The 17239-nt window shown below is 38.1% G+C and overlaps 1 protein-coding gene across 11 annotated transcripts in view; it reads right to left on the bottom strand.

Annotated features, from left to right (window-relative positions):
* The window catches only part of POU2F1 (POU class 2 homeobox 1), a 116281-nt gene that overhangs the window by 35236 nt on the left and 63806 nt on the right, over positions 1–17239 (bottom strand). For 5 of the 11 annotated variants that reach the window (XM_082331892.1, XM_082331888.1, XM_082331891.1 and 2 more), the window contains 5 exons: positions 16795–16860; positions 9667–9767; positions 6573–6626; positions 4766–4885; positions 2854–3033 (listed from right to left, as the gene is read on the bottom strand). In XM_082331892.1, the coding sequence (XP_082188018.1) occupies positions 2854–3033; positions 4766–4885; positions 6573–6626; positions 9667–9767; positions 16795–16860 (521 nt within the window). The remainder of the gene's footprint in view (positions 1–2853; positions 3034–4765; positions 4886–6572; positions 6627–9666; positions 9768–16794; positions 16861–17239) is intronic. The other 6 variants (XM_082331898.1, XM_082331896.1, XM_082331897.1 and 3 more) reach the window with 4 other exon arrangements.

Raw genomic sequence — 17239 nt, 5'->3', positions numbered from 1 at the left:
CCATGCTAACAACCCCAACACTGCTCTCCTATAGCGATGATTTTTTTTTCCCCTCAATGGTAAAATCTGTATACTAGCACAAGCACGTAGAAAGAGATGGAAAGACTTCTGGGGAAACATGCATGTCTTCTGGTGCTGCCTAACAATTTACAAAGATTAAAACAATACAGCTCCTACCTCAGCAGAATAAGTGCCACATCTTGACATGAGGAAGTTTTTTGGATTTGTTTTTGTTTTAAAAGTTCTAAATTCAATGCCATTATCTCTAGTTACAACTTCAGTACAAACTTAAGCATCTCTCTCACTTTGAGGTTTACATCATATAAACACTGATAATGGATCCTGAAAACAAGTAAAGTTTACAAAGAACTCCAAAACTTGGTACAACTGTTTAGTGACAATTTAGCATCAGCCCAGCAGCGGCACTAACATCTTACCAGACTGCTGCAGCAGATACCTTACATTAACTGCAATGCACATTAAAGAAGTCATGCTTGTGCAATTAGTTAATTAAAATAAATATGGTAATCCCCCTGCTGCAGAGACCTGCCAGTTAATCAATTATTCAAAAATCATCACTTAAAACAAACATTCAGCTATTTGTGTAATCAGCTATATGTTTACAATAGCAATGCAAACAAAGCTGAGCACTGTTTATAAATTGTTGTCAAGATGGATCAAAAAGCATGGTCTTATCCACCTACAAACCTAGACAGTAGAAGTTTTCCATAAAGTATCTCAAATTATATCCAACACCTGCACAAATTATGCCCTGCACTTTCATCACCATAAGAAGCTAACAAGATTCAAACAATGCCAGAAAACAAGTGAAACTTTAATTTGTTCCCCTTGTGCTACAAATACACATTATATGGTGGCAACTACCTGATCAGATGTTATTTTCCATAGAGCCTTTAGCTCATTTGCACGCACAAACCAGACAATGCTCACTTCAGAAGTTCCTATTTAACCACACATGCCTGATCTTTTCAACTCTTCTCAAACACTTCGCTGAAGATTTTGTAAGTTCTGGAGAAAAACCCAGTACTAAATTAATAACTAAATGCTTCACACATTTTCATAGCTTCCCACTGAAGTGGAAGAGCGGGATTAGCAACATCTCACACATACACAACAATGCCTTCAAAAGTATCCACAATGTGGTGGCATATTTGACAAATGTAAAGTCAGAAAGTTCAAGGTCCAAATTTTATTAATATGAAATTTTAATGCTCTGCACTTCAGTAAAGCAGACCTTTCTATCTTAAGCTGCACACCTGGAAGACAAGAGGCACACACCTGTGGATCACTTACATTTAGGTTAAAAGACTCCCATAATATCAAATGGGAACTCTGTGACAGATGCATGGAGAGATGGAGCTAACCGTCAACTTCCTTGACAAGGACATTTCCCATTCTTTTCTTGAAATCTGTCTGTATTATTGGCTACAGACATAGGCTTAACATAAATAAGAGATGGTCTTGGGAGTTACAAGTTTCCTTGAATACTACATCCTTGAGTCATCTCCAGATCATGAGAGTGAAGTGGGATCCTTTGCTAAAAGAAGTATTAATATCTGGTCACATGACTCGTCACAGTGCACCAAGAGGCTCAGTGTGAGGGGTCTGTGGGCAACAGCAGTACCGGCCTTTTAAATGTGGGATGGCATCACTCTGGCCTCTGTAAGGACAGCCAGAGAGGTCAGAACTTTTAGACCAACACCACAGAAGTTTGACACGTCAGCTAATAAAAAACTGATAGCACAACCAGGCTATTATTTGGCGAGTGGACTAGCACAATAAAGGAATAGCGCATTTCACCAATGGACTTCACTGAAAATTGCGACACTTCCATTCTTTTGCTCAATCAGCCCTCATGTTCACAAGTGAAAATAGTCTGAATAGAAAGCGTCAGAGAGTTTTAAAGAACCTGCTCACTGTAAGAAGTAGCAACGTTGGAGATTACATACCCAACCAACTTTGCATAGCTAGACTAAACAAACTGAAATATTATGTACTGAGAACCTTAATCTATGAGAAGATGGACCTCAGGATCAGCAACACAATCATCTAGTAGTAGTACTCAAGATGCCTATGCTGTACATTCCGTTACCCTTGTCCAGAAGTCTAAGGAGTCTCCACACTACATATGTGAAGTGTAGAGTCAGTGGCGCTGCATTCTCCACACTGAATTAAGCCAATCCTGGAGTACCCAGGAGGATCTTTGCTGCTCCTCGTAAGCAGAACTTCCTTGGCAAGCAGTTCTTCAGAATTAAGAATTAACGGGTCTTTAGCAGCAGACCATAAAACTGGACAGATTCCGACACCAGACTCATTCTGGCAAGTTTTTCTCTAGACACACAAGAGTGCCCATTCTTTGTCACTGAACTCTGAGCATTAAGCACCGAGCCAAAATAGCACGCAGACATATCAAGTCAAACTGCCTTTCTTCAGCTCTACCATTTTGCTGTTTAGATCTAACAAGCATCCTTAAGTGATACATAGGTATCCCTTCTCATCCATACAGGTCTCGACAAGTGTCATTTCCATGGGCATCTTTCTATAGCCCTTTTTCTCCTTTCTCAAGCTAACTACAAGGAGGAAAATCCAGAAAATACAGCATCTGGTCAGATTCTGGAACAAACTTAAAAGCCCAGTGGAATTGATGAGCAGCTGGTATGCATTCTTTGCTAAAACTATCAACTTCAACCTCATCAGCTAAGGATGCATGAGGAAAGACTAACAGTACTCAAGAACTCTAAAAACTCACTGAATAAGGAATAAAAATATTATTTGCATGATGCAATTAGTCAAACCTCGTTATTTTCCGCCCTCTCAAGCCTCAAGGCTCACCTGTGCAATCTGTATTGGCTGAGATAGAGGGATCTGCGTCATCGGCGTTGCAGCAGAGGCCGAGATGGTGGCACCAGCAGCGCTGTGCTGCTGACTGGCTGAATGCTGCACTGCAGCCGCCAGCAACTGTGCCTGCGCCTGTTGTAGCAATAACTGTTGCTGGGCTGGCGTCAACGTGAGCTATAAATAATTAGAAAACACAGCCATTAATAATGGAAAGAGCCACTTCAGCTACAAAGTCATTAGCTAGCTCATTACTAGTTATATTAACCAGACATTCGTAGAACTATTACTACAGTTCAGCCAGTAACTAGCCAGTGACTCTGGCCTTATGTAAGGACAGCTGACTACTCAACACAGCGCAGGAACCAACCTACCACAGGCCTGACATAAACCAATCTGCACAAACGCAAACATTTGCACTTACTGGAACCTACAGAACCTAACTTTACTCCTAAGTTTTCTTCGCAACTCTACCAGGAGGTTCAGGAAAAAGGTAATTAAGTAGCAAGCAAAAGAAAAGAATCAGTATTGCCAGGATTTGAAAGGAAATTTACACCCAGCAGAACAGCAAGTGATTAGCCAGATGAATGAGAAGCAGGAATGCTGGCTATGGCTACTGAACAAACTGATAACACCCCAGCTGCTTCACATTAGCATGAATCCCTGCCATATTCCATCATTTCCATTATGCCCTAAGATATAAGTAAAGAACATGAGCTCCATTTGTTTCTCTCCAAGTCTCCCCATCTGCTTTTTTTTTTTAAATAGAATAGAGTTGGCAAGTTTACATCCCTTCCCTTTCCCAAACACGCATTATCTCTGTGAAACAGGTGGCAGCAGTCTCTCCTTTACATGTAAATGAATCTTGATGCCCATATTTACTACAATCCATATCTGCACAGGCCTGGAGTTTTGAGTATTTCACTACTGCAGACAATCATAAATTAAAACAAACCAATATTTTTTGAGAATGAGAAAAATAATAAAATATGCTAGGTTTTAATAACGTGTTAAAACACTCTCACTTCTAAAACTTTCAAATGTAATTAACCAAAAACTAAATAGGATGTTTTTTTACACACTAGCATACAAGAAGATTTAACAATTGAACATGAAATTAAGACATCACTTCATTCAAGTGGAGAGATGATCTAACCTAATACTTCAAATCATAAATACATTGTTGGAGCAACTGCCCTAAATTCCTTATTAACATGCAAACTCTTAAAACTGCAAAGCTGATTACGTGGAAGCAAACTCTTTAACCAAAGGAGCCCGTTCACAAAACTTTCTCCTTTTTTAAATGGCTGAAAGCATTTACAACAATTCAGAAACACCAGTAATCCCAAAACAACAGTTATTCCATAATCACTCCCAAAGCCTTGCAATTAAAAAACTCAAAATTGGTAGGTTAAAACAGAAGGGTTGAATAGGCTTAAGGCAAGCACTGATATAGTTACTTAAAAAGAAATGTGTTTAGAAGAGGAAGAATTGGTGTCAGCAGTTCCCATCATTTTTGTTCTTCACCCAGCTATCTGATAAGATTTAGTCTCATGCTCCCATGCCTCATTTTAATCTTGCAAAAAAATAAAAATTCCTCTTTATGACATCAGTGACTTTCTTATTTGTACACACACCAGGTTTTCATTTCATTGCAGAGTCAAGACCGACACTGAGAACAGAGATTTTTTTTTTTTTTTTTTGGAAGCAAATACTTTGCAACAAAAACCAAAGATTAAAGTCTGCTTTTTATAGGAAGATATTTTCTGTCCTCTCTTTCACTCAAGCTTCTTCCTATGTTAAAGGAAATGACAATAACCTTCACTGACAGTTCTACGGGGACTGCTGTAGATACTGCCATCATTTGCCGGACAGGAGGCTTACTGCAGTATACTTGGGTAAATCTTACCCCAGTGATCTGTCCTCCGGCCAGCATGAGCTGGGTCTGGGGTATGGCCGCCTGCACTGAAGGCTGCTGGGAAGGCTGGCTTGGCTGCTGAGAGTCCCCAGATTCTTCATTAGATTTAGACTAGTCAAAAAAAAAATACAACTCTTTATAGTGTAAAACAGATGTTAATGTATAACACTGCTATCTCAACACTGCACAATAAAAATCTTTCATCTGCATACAAAAAGCCCTTGGGTTTATTTTAAGAGTGTGTTTAAGCAATGGCTCTATGTGCCCACCATCTCAGCTACGATTGCTCAAACATGTCTGTAGGTAATGCAGTTTAAACAAAACAAAAAGACTCTCAGGTCTTTTGTAACTCTTTGACATTATTTTCAGGTCTCATTTCATTTTACGCAATGCAACTGAAGCTGACACTACCTCTCACCATAAAGAAAGAAAAGGTTGTTAAAATTATTCATTGCCTAAAATCCTGAACAATGGAACGAGGGAAAGGAGATTGTGTTTCCATTTTCTCTATCTGCATCCTGCACCTCTAAGTCATCTTACTGGTGGCTTATACAAAACTGGTTTGAGAAATCCTCACAGGTTTATCTACCTACAGCAAAATACATAATATATACAGTGCTTTTAAATAATCAAACTTTAGCACTTATTTAATTGAATGCTGCTTTATTTCAAAAGATTGGGGGTTTTCTGATTTTTTATTTTTGGTGGTCTTGGTTTGTGGGGGGTTTTTTTGGTTTTTTGTTTTTTGTTTTTTTTTTTTTTTAAAAAACAGAAGAAATTGTGAAGACATGAGGGAGGAAATGCAAGTGCATGAAGAGGGGGAGAGAGTTTTATGATAATTAAAACTGGTTATGCAGAACATTAAAATTCTGCATAGATTTGCATATTTTCCACCACCTGTTTTGGGGACTGCAGAGCAGGCTAATTAACATAAAGGCTCTGATTAATTCTGCCAGTCATTGAGCGATAATTACAGCGCAGGACTGTAAACATTCTGCACTAGAGATACAGCCTGTTTGCCAACATCTCTCTCAGGGATGGAAGTTTACCATGGCAACCAAGGCAATTTTCTGCCTCCTTCCTCTTAGAAAGGAAGGTCACTATACCTCCTCTTCTTTCCAAATTGTTATTATGTATAAGTGGGTCCACATTCTATTGCATTTCATGTAATGCACTACCTACATTCTTTAATAACAAGCAATACTGAAACAGTTTTCAATAAAACTGCATGCCTTTCCCCTTAATATAGTACTGAGAGAAACTGGCATGTTAACTGATACACTGAAGTGTTCAGCATCATAAAAAAGTTTGAAAGCTTTGTTGTCTCACGTACATTATTAAACAACAATTACTTATTTTGAAATCACTATGTGTTATTTACACAAGCAATAGACACTAGCCACATTACATAGTTAATTTTACATTATACTCCTATATTCAGCTACCAGAAGTAAGGAAAAATTGCATAGTAATACTTGCTATGTTTAAAATAAGTGAATAAATGGAAGAACATGAAATATTCCTGAAGTTTTATAGTTTTCATGATACAACACCTGACTGAAATTCAGTATAAAATTACAATCGCTGCGTGTTTTAAACAACTCTAGTTTCTGAATGCTTACAGTCCTGAACCTGATTTACAGCTGTAAAACTATTACTCCTTCATACCTATCACTTGCAAGACCAGTCAGACTGAAAAAACAGAGTAGCATATCATAGGTTAAAAACTATCTCTAATGGGACCATAATGCTGTTTGGAATGAGAAAAGGATGAGCAGCAGAAGGAAACTGTCTTTACCTGTACATTTAAGGACTGAGCAGCAGCCTGTAAACTTGTTCCAGCGAGCTGGACCTACAATACAGTACAAAAATGGAAATGAAATAATGTAGAATCCACAGAAAACTTTAACAATGTAAAAAGAACAACCTCCCCACCTGCACCCCAACAAAAACTCCCCCAAGAACAATGCGTGCCCCTCTAACACCTGAATCAGTGAAACAGGGGTTGTGCTCCAGGCTGAAAAAAAATCTGTAAGACTTTTCCACACTGTTATTTGTCTACCTCTTGCTGAATGTATTCCTGCCTAGGGATCTAGCTATTATCATGAAATTGAGTTGAAACAGAGCATTTTGGGGTGGACAGGCTAACTATTCCTGTTCCTGTTAAAAAAAAATCCAGGCTTCAGGGAAGGTCATTAAGCTCTACTCATCATCATCCTTCTAATATTTCAGAATGGGTCTTACCCCAAATATGTACACTGCATTCACCCGCTTCTTTATACGACAGAGGAGCAATCACCTGCATAGCACAAAACCCACAGCATAAACACTCTTTCTCAAATCAACCCATTCAAGTATTTGCAGTCCTCAGCCACTGAAAACAAGATCTCAATACAGAGGACTGGAGACACTTTACAAAGGCTGTATTGATTCAGGTATACTCAAAACTTGAATTCAATGTTTGTGATTAACAGGTCCAAAGACGTTCTAGTGGGTTAGCAGTGAAGAAAAACTGATGCTTCAGAAAGTGAGATTTTTAGAGAGTGTTATTTTATCTCTAATAAGGATTTTCTCTGTACAACAAATGCTAAATTTTCATTTACTGAAGACCATTTTAATCAGTCTCGCCTTGTTTCCACCACCACTCCTACTAAAAGAAGGAATGCTATGTAATTAATTACCAACACTTTCAAAGGTCAGAGTTACAGCCTGTAGTGAATTCCATCTCTGGCCATGTTTGAAAACCACTGCTCATTTGAAAACCAGGCAACACATAAGGGTACAATAAAGCAAAGCAAAATGTAGCACTCTTGCCTCTATAAAAAGATGTCCCCACATAATATACATCACAAAAGAGAGTCCATATATCTGCAAGCACAGGAAGGAGAGTTTTAATTTAAATTGCAGTACATTAAATTAATAACTGAATATTCGAACAGGCAACCCTTAAGAGTCACCTTGGAAATATTTCCTACCGCTCTAGATGAAGGGTACTAGACCTACTAAGCATGTTCTACATCTAAGCAAACATTCCCAGAAAAGCTCCTCCTCACCACAAGCAAAATATTGTTTGACACAGTTGATGTAATCTGAGCTTTTAACATGAATTAACACCAGAGAATAAACTAAACAATAACAGCCTGCCACCCAAAAAATATACTCAGAAATAATACTTTAAAAATTACATATCAATAAAAAAAACACATAAAAGACTACAAATATATCTCACGCAGGTACAGCCAGCGTATTGCTGAAAATCTCTTTGAACACAATTTGGACACCCCTTCCACCACACAACAAACATTTTCTAATTAGAAATTAAATTGTTCTGAATGTTGCCTACAACCTAATATTTTGTATTAGTCTGGAGGAAAGCACTGTGTGATATGGCCGAGTAACACCCCGCTAACAGCAGCCACACTAGAAGAGGACAGTTTCACAATAGATTCCCACGCACCTGCAGGTGCATAAAAGAATAGCTGAGATTTTCCTTTGAACTAGAGTTTCAAGAAATGAATCACACTTTATCAAACATGAAGTTACAAAGATCCTGACAACTGTTTAAATAAATACACTTCCAAAGCAAGATAAAGCACTGTGGTAAATACAATTACTGTCCTGGATTAATCTATATAACAAAACGAAGACTGAAACAAACACACAAAATTCTGCAGAACAACTGTATCTGTCTCCATGTTAAACACATACTGACAATCCATGAAAACTAGTCAGCTTCTCTCCACATAAAGGCAGCCTACAACAGCCTATTGGTTCAGCAAATTCAAACACTGGCACTCCCTAGGTCCTATATAACCCAATCTACTAGGAAAATCGTAATTATGTGACAAGACACGTGGAATGGTCCATACAATAAAATGGCAGTTCAGAGCTTTAAAAGAGGGCATAAAAGCTTCAGTACGTCAATTATACCACAATAACTGTGCAACCTCAGACCTCAAACATTCAAGGTCAGCCAATTAGGTACAGTATTTTAAAGTTTAAACTTGGTGCTGAGGAAGGGAAAGAAATTAGGACATTTGTTTTCATACATCAAGTGTGAACAGATAAAAAACTACAGAAAAGTGCCCCTTATACTTCTCTTCACCTAGGGATGCCCCATTTTGCTTCAGCCTACATCTGATGTTCAGCTTTGATTCCCTAAACACAGCAGCAGCAGAACAGAGGGATAGTAGTAGAAGCCTGAATATCATCTGACAAACAAGTCCTTGAAATAACTTTAAAAAAAAAATTGAAAAAACTCACAAACCATACATGCTTAGTAAGTATGATCACTTTATATTTCTAGTTAACGTGTAAGAGCTTGAAAGATTGAAGCATAGTGATGACTACAATTCAACACCAGTACTGGTTTCTTAACTAGGTAGTGACTACTTCAGAACTTTGGCAGCTGTTGGCCAATACAATCCTTTACCAAAAAGATTAAATTTTATCTTGCCTTTCAATTTGGTATCTCCATCAAGGTTTTAAAAAAAAAAAAAAAAAAAAACCAAACCAAAACAAAAAAACCCACACAACAACAACAAAAAAAACCAAAACACCCCCCCAACAAACAAAAACAACCCGAAAACAAACAAACAAAACCCACACAAAACCCACCAAACTTTAGACATTCTCAAGTCCCCAAAAAGGGGTTTTCCAGCTTCTCCAAATAGGCCTCACCCTATCTTGACGTATTCCGCAGCCTAATGCAATGAAGTGAGTGCCACACTAAGAACTTTTTCCCATCCAAGCTATTTAAGCACGTGGTCTACCCATATGTTCGTTTACATGACTACCCATCATTCACAGAAAAAAAGAATACAGAACATAGAAAAGCAGCTGCGTTCATACCTGCCCAAGTCTCCCCTACTTTAAAATGGGTCTTCTCTTACCTGATGAAGGTGCCCAAGGAAGGCCTGGGCCTGGGCTGTAGAGATTGCTCCTCCGACAGGCACAGGCTGCTTTTGAAAGTCCAGGCCATTTGTTTGCGTGCCTGAAGAAAGAGATATATTAAGAACTATTAGTTATTACTTTTATGAAATGGAAGAAGAATTAATATTCCTAAGTCTCCTGCTATTCTCTCAATACTATGTAGTAGAAAAATACTCTGAGAGTAACAAGAATTGAAGTTTTTTATTGAAGGCAGGAGTGGGGAAGCAGTGTCACTTCCAGACTTCGGTAATATAGCATTTATCAGCTGAACAAAAGCAGTATCATATTTTCTTTAACTTCTATCATTTTACCTACTCTATGTACACTATTACCCCATCATTCTCTACCATGGTTTGAAAACTAAATGGGTGCACGCTGCTAAGGTAAAACTGTGGTTCCGTTCTCCATGCACTCTGTCCAGCAGCTGAAGACTATCTTCAGGTTCAGAAAGTGGCAAGAACAAGGTTTGCATGAAGTCACCTTTCATTAAAGACAGGTAAAATAATACTTGATGAAAACAGAAGTACTGTATATACATAGCAGTTATGGGCCACAGTTTTACTTTTTTGATAAAAGATACCTCCGCATTTCCTTGAATATTTGTGCAGAGCTCTCATTAGGTAAGATAACTGCCTGGGCTTGCTTTTGCTCTCACCCACTTTCCTATAATTAAAACCTTATTATTTTCCTACATTTTTGTTGTCTTCTTCCTAAACAGCTCGAAAGACATGAAAACCCCTAAACTAACCCCAAATAATCTGGTTGTGAGAAGGAAAAAAGAAAAGCAAAAAAAAAAAAAAAAAACCCCATTTTTTTCCACAAGAAACAACCACAGAATTCTCTTCTGCCAAGAGGAACTATAACTACAAAGTTTAAAGAATGATTCCGTGGGGAGATGATAAAATCAACATTAGGGATTATCAGTAACTGGTTTTGTATGTTGGGTATTACTACCTACACTGGCTAACAAGAAGGAGGGAGACTCAGTATATCAGGCTGCGTGGAATTTCTAGAACAGATGATGCAATCTTTAAAATTGCATGACTGAAATGAAGTAAAACCAGCTTTAGACTTGCTTGTTTACTCTTGATGACAATCAGATTTTGTTCAGTGCCTATGGACAGGTGTTCAGCTAACTCCTACTTCAAAGTTCCTTCCATCGTCTACATTTTTCACCATAAAAATCTAGGTTATCCACTAAGCAAAAGAGAGTCACAGTTGTTAAACAAGAAAAGGGGTTTGCTATTCCTTAGAAACATCTGCAAAACCAAGTAGGCGTAAAATTTGATTAGTAAAATACACTATCCAATATTTTACATTGCTATTTTGACCTACAAACAGCTTAGATAAAATTTTCAAAGGTGGAGTCACTGTTCAATTAAATACAAATACTAGCCAAGCTTTCTAGCACCCATGTAAGTTATACCTAAGGTGGCCCTTTGATGCGTCTTTGGTGGAGGTGCTGTGGGGGAAGAGTTCGTATACTCTCAAGTTTTTAACTCTATGCTTTGGGCCAGGGATTACAGACTTAAGAGACATATGTGCAGCCAAAGATCCAGAGACATGTTTAAAATATTCAAATTTTAAACTACATAAAATTATTTTGCTTAATGAGTCTGAAATTCCAATCCAAAGTGAACAGAAGGACTATCACTGGTCTGAGTTGATATTGAATGAATGCAACTTGGTTGCATTTCTCCAAAGAAAGGTAGATAAGAAGGTCTGCTGGAAAGAGCTAGAAGAATCTCATCTATTTTCATTCTTTCCAGTAAACTGCAGAATTCTCTCAATGCAGAAGGCCAAAGGGAGTGGGAAGATGATTGGGTAAATGTATAAAACTAATTCCTGACAAACAGCTACTGTAATTCAAATGAAACAATCCACCTCCTCATTTAAGCAGATGCTTTGAATCAGTTTTCAACCTGTGGTCAGGGACCCCCAAGCAGGAAAAAAGTATAGATAAGAAAACTTACTGTAAGGCAGATATTCCTCATTCCAATTGGAAACTTGCAGGGGTCAAAAAAATTATCAATTTATGAGAGGACTAGCTGGAAGCCTCACCTTAAATAAATAGGTGAAGCTGTTCTGGTTAACTGTCTTCCCAAAAGAGCCTCGAATCACAACACCATATTAAAAGCGCACTGCTGTGCATGTGTGCAGAAGAAATGCTCCAGTTGGCGCTTCTGCTGACTCTTAATATGGAAATTTGAAACCAGCCTCTTAGGCTTGACAGTTTTGAACAAAGCAAGTTCCAAGACTGAGCTTAAAATCTCCATGGGTCCCAAAAAACAGTTTAGACAGGTACTGAAAGAAAATATTTTCTTTAAATTGAACCTCAAAGGACTTCAACTCCCTCTCCCCACGCCTCCCAAAAGCAAACTCTGAGCAAAAAAACCCAAACCACACCTGTTCACTCTCTGTTCTACTTGCATCTTAAGCTTTTTTTGGTATTTGGAAGTACAGTGTCCCTTCCCCTTCAGGTGCAGCCTTAGTTTTGGAAGGAATGCTATCCAGGTTGCTTGCATTTATCACAGGATGCCTACATCTTTTGAAGAACAGCAGGGAAAATGAACTTTGAGTCCAGCATATGAGAGGCCTTGCTCTTAAGGTCCTCATAAGGATGTGACACCACTCTTGTGGAATCCAAGAAATCTGATAAGTAGACTGGAAAATGGAGCTGTCAGAAGCAGAAGGTCAGTACATTGTAAGGACATAAAGGACCAGAACGCCACTTCTGCTCAAGATAAGTGTTAAATGTAAAAACCCATGGTGATTAATAGACATGGCAGATGCAATCACAAGTATTGATTTTACCAGTCTCAAGTATTTATGTCTTTTCCATCTCCATCCCAGCTCCCATAAGTGCTAGAGCTGATTTAAAAGCTCACCAACACCAAAAAAACAGGAGTGGGAACTCTCCATCTCCTATCTCCCCTTTCTTCTTGGTTCCAACTACATTGTCCCTGTCCTGCCCCTTCTGGTAGATCATGGACACAGCAGTAAGCCAATTCACCTTTCTAACTGAGTAGAAAACTATTCATGTGAATGTTCCCTTTTTCTTTTGGCTAAGTTAGTTTTCTGCCAGGTGATGATGAATTAACTTACCTCAGGGCCCAGCAGCAGCAGATAATGCAAAGCAGGGGAGATCAGAGACGTGGTAGTAGAGAAATGAGCCTCCCTCGCCCCCAGCAAGTTGTTAAGACTGAATCAAGCTGCAGGATGAAATTTCACCCTTATAGCCCAAGTCCAATGCAACTTAAGCACATTTAAATTCTGGCATAAATTCAGCCATGTGGTTAGCTACTTCACAGAGTTGGTTTGGATGAAGACTAATACTAAGTGCAATTAATTTTCAGTCAAATCAAATCTTTGAACCATCTCACTCGGTGCCACTCCAGGCAAAGTACCAGGACACCCTGAACATGGATTAGTTTATGCTGTCTTGGAATTGTACCTGCAGAGGGTAAAGGCATGACAAAATGGGAGCAGGCAAGGTAACATTGCACCTGCAGTCAGAAGAACGTATTCTCAAAATCCAAGATCATAATCATCAGAATCTAGTCTGAGTTTACAAACTGCATAAGAAAGGAAAAGGAGTGAGGAACTACAGGTCTGGGGACACGTGGAGTAAGGTGCAAGAAAGGACTCAGGAAGGGAAGGCAAACAAGGAGAAGGAAAATCTCAAAACTAACTTGAGTGGGTATCTGCACTGTGCTCTGGGAGACATCTTCCAGCACCAGCAGTACATTTCCCCGTCTCTCCCTCTCTTTCTCTGTGCGTCCATTGAGAGAAATATCTCCAATACTCAGAAAATGTTGATTCCTTGTCCATATTACTAATAAGAAGTTTAGCATTGATATTTGCCCAGAATTGCAGTTAAAGAATATTTCATGGTCCCTCTCCCACTCTCCTATAGACTCTCTTCTTATGGAAACTGGAAAATCAATCTCTGGAAATGAAGCAATGCAAACAAGAATCCTTAGAATCCTTCCAAACAGTACACTTACAAAAATTATTATTTTGCCGCTATGTCAATGCATGTCATAATGCTACAGTTTCCATACATGTTATAACCTTGGCTTTCATAGTACTGCATTCACACAGCTTTTAAAAAAGAACATGCATTAAACAAACAAACAAACAAGGTTCTTCGGGAAAATTTTATGCTGCAACCTATAAAAAGGAAACCAAAAGGGCTATCTGTTTACTGTAAGACACTCTCTGTACTTCTCTCTCTTTTTTCCAGTAGATACCAAGTAGACTGTCCACCCACAACTGAAGGTTGGAAAAGATTTGTGTAATTCTGCAATACTGATGACTAGTTGATCAATTCATGTTCTTGTGAAAACAGCCATCCAACAACTCTTGTACTTGTAAAGACATTTTTTGTTGTTGTTTTTAATTCGTCTGAAATATGGGTTGCTTTTTCAGATGCTTAAAAGGGGGAGTCCAGTTAGCACAAAAATTTTAACTTTAAAATCTGTTTCGGGCATTTTACTGTGACCGATATATTCAGGGGACTTTACTATGTTCCCTAAATAGTCAGAGTTAGAAATACAAAACCCTTATTTGTTAACTTCCACGAAACTTAGCTGTTAGCTTAGAGAACTACTGATGTTAAGTCATCTTTACCAGTGGCAACCGTATTTTGTTCCCCTGAGAACACTAGCTCTGCCAAATGTAAATTCCATGCCCTACAGTAATTTCTCCTAAACTTTTCAAGTTGCATCAGCTTACTACTGTTTAAACCAGGAATGACCCAAATAAACATCCACTGAGGTTCAAACGATAGACTAGTAGTGCTTACACAGCAGACTCAAGTGATTTACAAATGTCACTGGAAAATAGACAGTTACAGAAAGTTACAAAAATAAGAACTCTGAGTGTTTATAAAAATCATCTTCACGCCTTTTATATCAGACCCTATGCTCCCCACACAATCAATAGCATTTCCAGTTCCTTAGCATCCAAGCTGAAAGCTGACTTCTTTTCACTAAGTACGCACAGAGCCCAGAACCATAATTTAAGTACCCTGATCAGAAGCCTAAAATTACATTCCGTGAGTATTCCTTTCAGGGTTTAACATCTGCCAGTTGACTAATGCAACTGATGCTTGAGCCCCCAAAGAACGTCCCAAATGCCATTAATCACTACCTCCAGTGCTTTATCAGCACTATATTTAAAAACAAAACAACGACTGCAAAACAAAGGGTTCTCAAAAATTCTAGATTATTTTAGTTTGCATCATTTAAAAAGCCAGGAAACAAAACTGAAAGGAATGACTGAGAACATTTAAATTACAGAAGCAATGTTTGTAAAAGGTCCAAACACCAGTAAGAGCCAAACTTTTGTAATAACTAACCTTAGTATTGGAGTATAAAAAAAAAAAATACAGATGTTGTATTTCTTTTTGTGATGAAAGCACCTACATGCAGCTTTACAATCCATCAATTTCTTTCTACCATGACCACCACCTTCACACGGATGAAGTATTTGCCTAGGAGAGCAGAGCCAGGGTTCTGCTGAAGCAGATGCAATACTTCCATGACAATAGACTACCTTTGAATAAACCACATCCTCCTCTTTAACAGCTCAGTTTAGGTGAAACTGCCAGTTAAATAAAGCTGCACTTAAGGAAGCACATTGGGAATGCACTCTTTGGAGAAAGCGTACAGAGGGAACTGTGGTCCTACAGAGCAGGAAGTCTGAATTTTCTCAGAGGTTTACACACACCCTCCAGCTACAAGGATTCTATAGGGATATTTAAAACCATTGTTCTCTTGATGCTGTTTATGATTACGAAATATTTAGAGCCCATGTTTTTTGAAATAATGTTTTATATCATTCTAAACCAGTATTAAATAAGTAATAAATCATTTTTGTAAATAAAAAGAATCTATATCTCTCCTATTACAAATACAATGTAAATTATAAAAACTGAGATGCCAGTAACAAAACACACATTAGTAAGTGAGCAGAATTCCTTTTGACTGACCCCATGCATTGGCAGAAAACATCCAGCCTCTCGGATCAGTATCAGGAACGTTCAGTCACTCTTAGCTGTATTAAAGCCTTGCACAAAGAATGAGGAGACAGCAGCATAAAATGAAATAAATTTTTAATTTCATCACAACTCCAGAGTTTAAAATAAAACTCTTATTACTGAACCAAGAGGAGGAAAAATATTTTTCCTCATACAAGGTAACTAGACTTCCCTCAAAGCAACAAGATCAAGTTCCTTCTCATTAATATTTTCTCTTCCCAAATGCTATTCTGAGCTCAGAGAATATTCTGAGTTAGGTTAAACTATTTACTTTCCATTCAGAACCATCATTTCTCTTGCTTCCAAAACAAACATGAAATTACCTCCAGAAAGGAATTAAAGCATGAGATAACATGATTGAGTTATAGTGGCTTAACAAGCTTCTTCAGTGGCTTAGAACTTGGCCACATGTTAAGGATGTGCCAAAAGGCACATTGGCCCTGACACAAAGGCTATTCTTCCCCAGCCAAATTTCAAGGTTCTCTTCTAACACATGAAGAAATTGCAGAAAAGCCAGCTAACTTTTTTTTTTTTTTTTTTTTTAAATGTTGAGAAATGATGCTTTCTCTCTTTGCCTTGTTCTTGAGAACTGTTCTGAGAGCTTGAATGAAAATGGAAAACAAGATCAGCCAGTGGCCCACATCTGCCAGGGAAAATTTCAACCCAACAATAAATGACAAAGTTAGAGGTGCCGAAGGCATGTTTTGCCAGGAAAAATAAGATTACTTATGAAGACCTAGTGCCACCAGACCTTCTGTAATATCAGAAACATTACGGATAGATGAAGTGGGGAAGGGGAATCTTATATACAAAGTGTGGGCAGTGCTCTGACACAGTAGGTGTGAATAATGCCCTGCATACAGTAGGGTTAATGACAAGACAAAAGTGTTCCCAAGTCTCTAAAAACTGTAGCGGGGGTGGGGTGGGTTGTTTTGTTTTGTTTGTTCGTTTGTTTTAGTTCCTATAAACTGGTAAAAAAATTTTGCTTTTAATATCCATTCAATTCCACCAGAAAATATCTGTGCACCAATTCATCATTTCTTACCTGTGTTCCCATCCCCACTCTCCATTGATGGTTTACTGGTTTCTGACGGATTGTTCATTCTTGAGTCTGCATTAAAACAGAAATAAAGATAAACTAATACAGCAAAAAAAAAATCCCCAAATCTATTCATACCTTCTTGTCCAAGGGAAGTACAGAACATCAGGAATTTGATATGTACTTTACCCTAATTCAGATTATAACACAAAAAGAACGATCAGAAGCAGAACACAATTCTGAATCTTCCAGATAAATACTGTTTCAAAATTTTGTATGTCATTTTTCCCATACGAGAAAACATGGTGTTAAGAGAATAAAAGACAGCATGCTGGAGGGCAAAGATAGGTAGGAACTTAATTTTCAGTACAATGAAAGTCACAGAAGCAAAGGGAGGGAAGGAACAATGACTACATCAAGATTAAAAACCATTAAGTCTGACCATCATGGC

The sequence above is a fragment of the Platalea leucorodia genome (assembly GCF_965183815.1).
Source record: "Platalea leucorodia genome assembly, chromosome: 2".
In the NCBI taxonomy this organism is placed as follows: domain Eukaryota; kingdom Metazoa; phylum Chordata; class Aves; order Pelecaniformes; family Threskiornithidae; genus Platalea; species Platalea leucorodia.
This window is presented reverse-complemented; position numbering and strand designations above follow the sequence as displayed.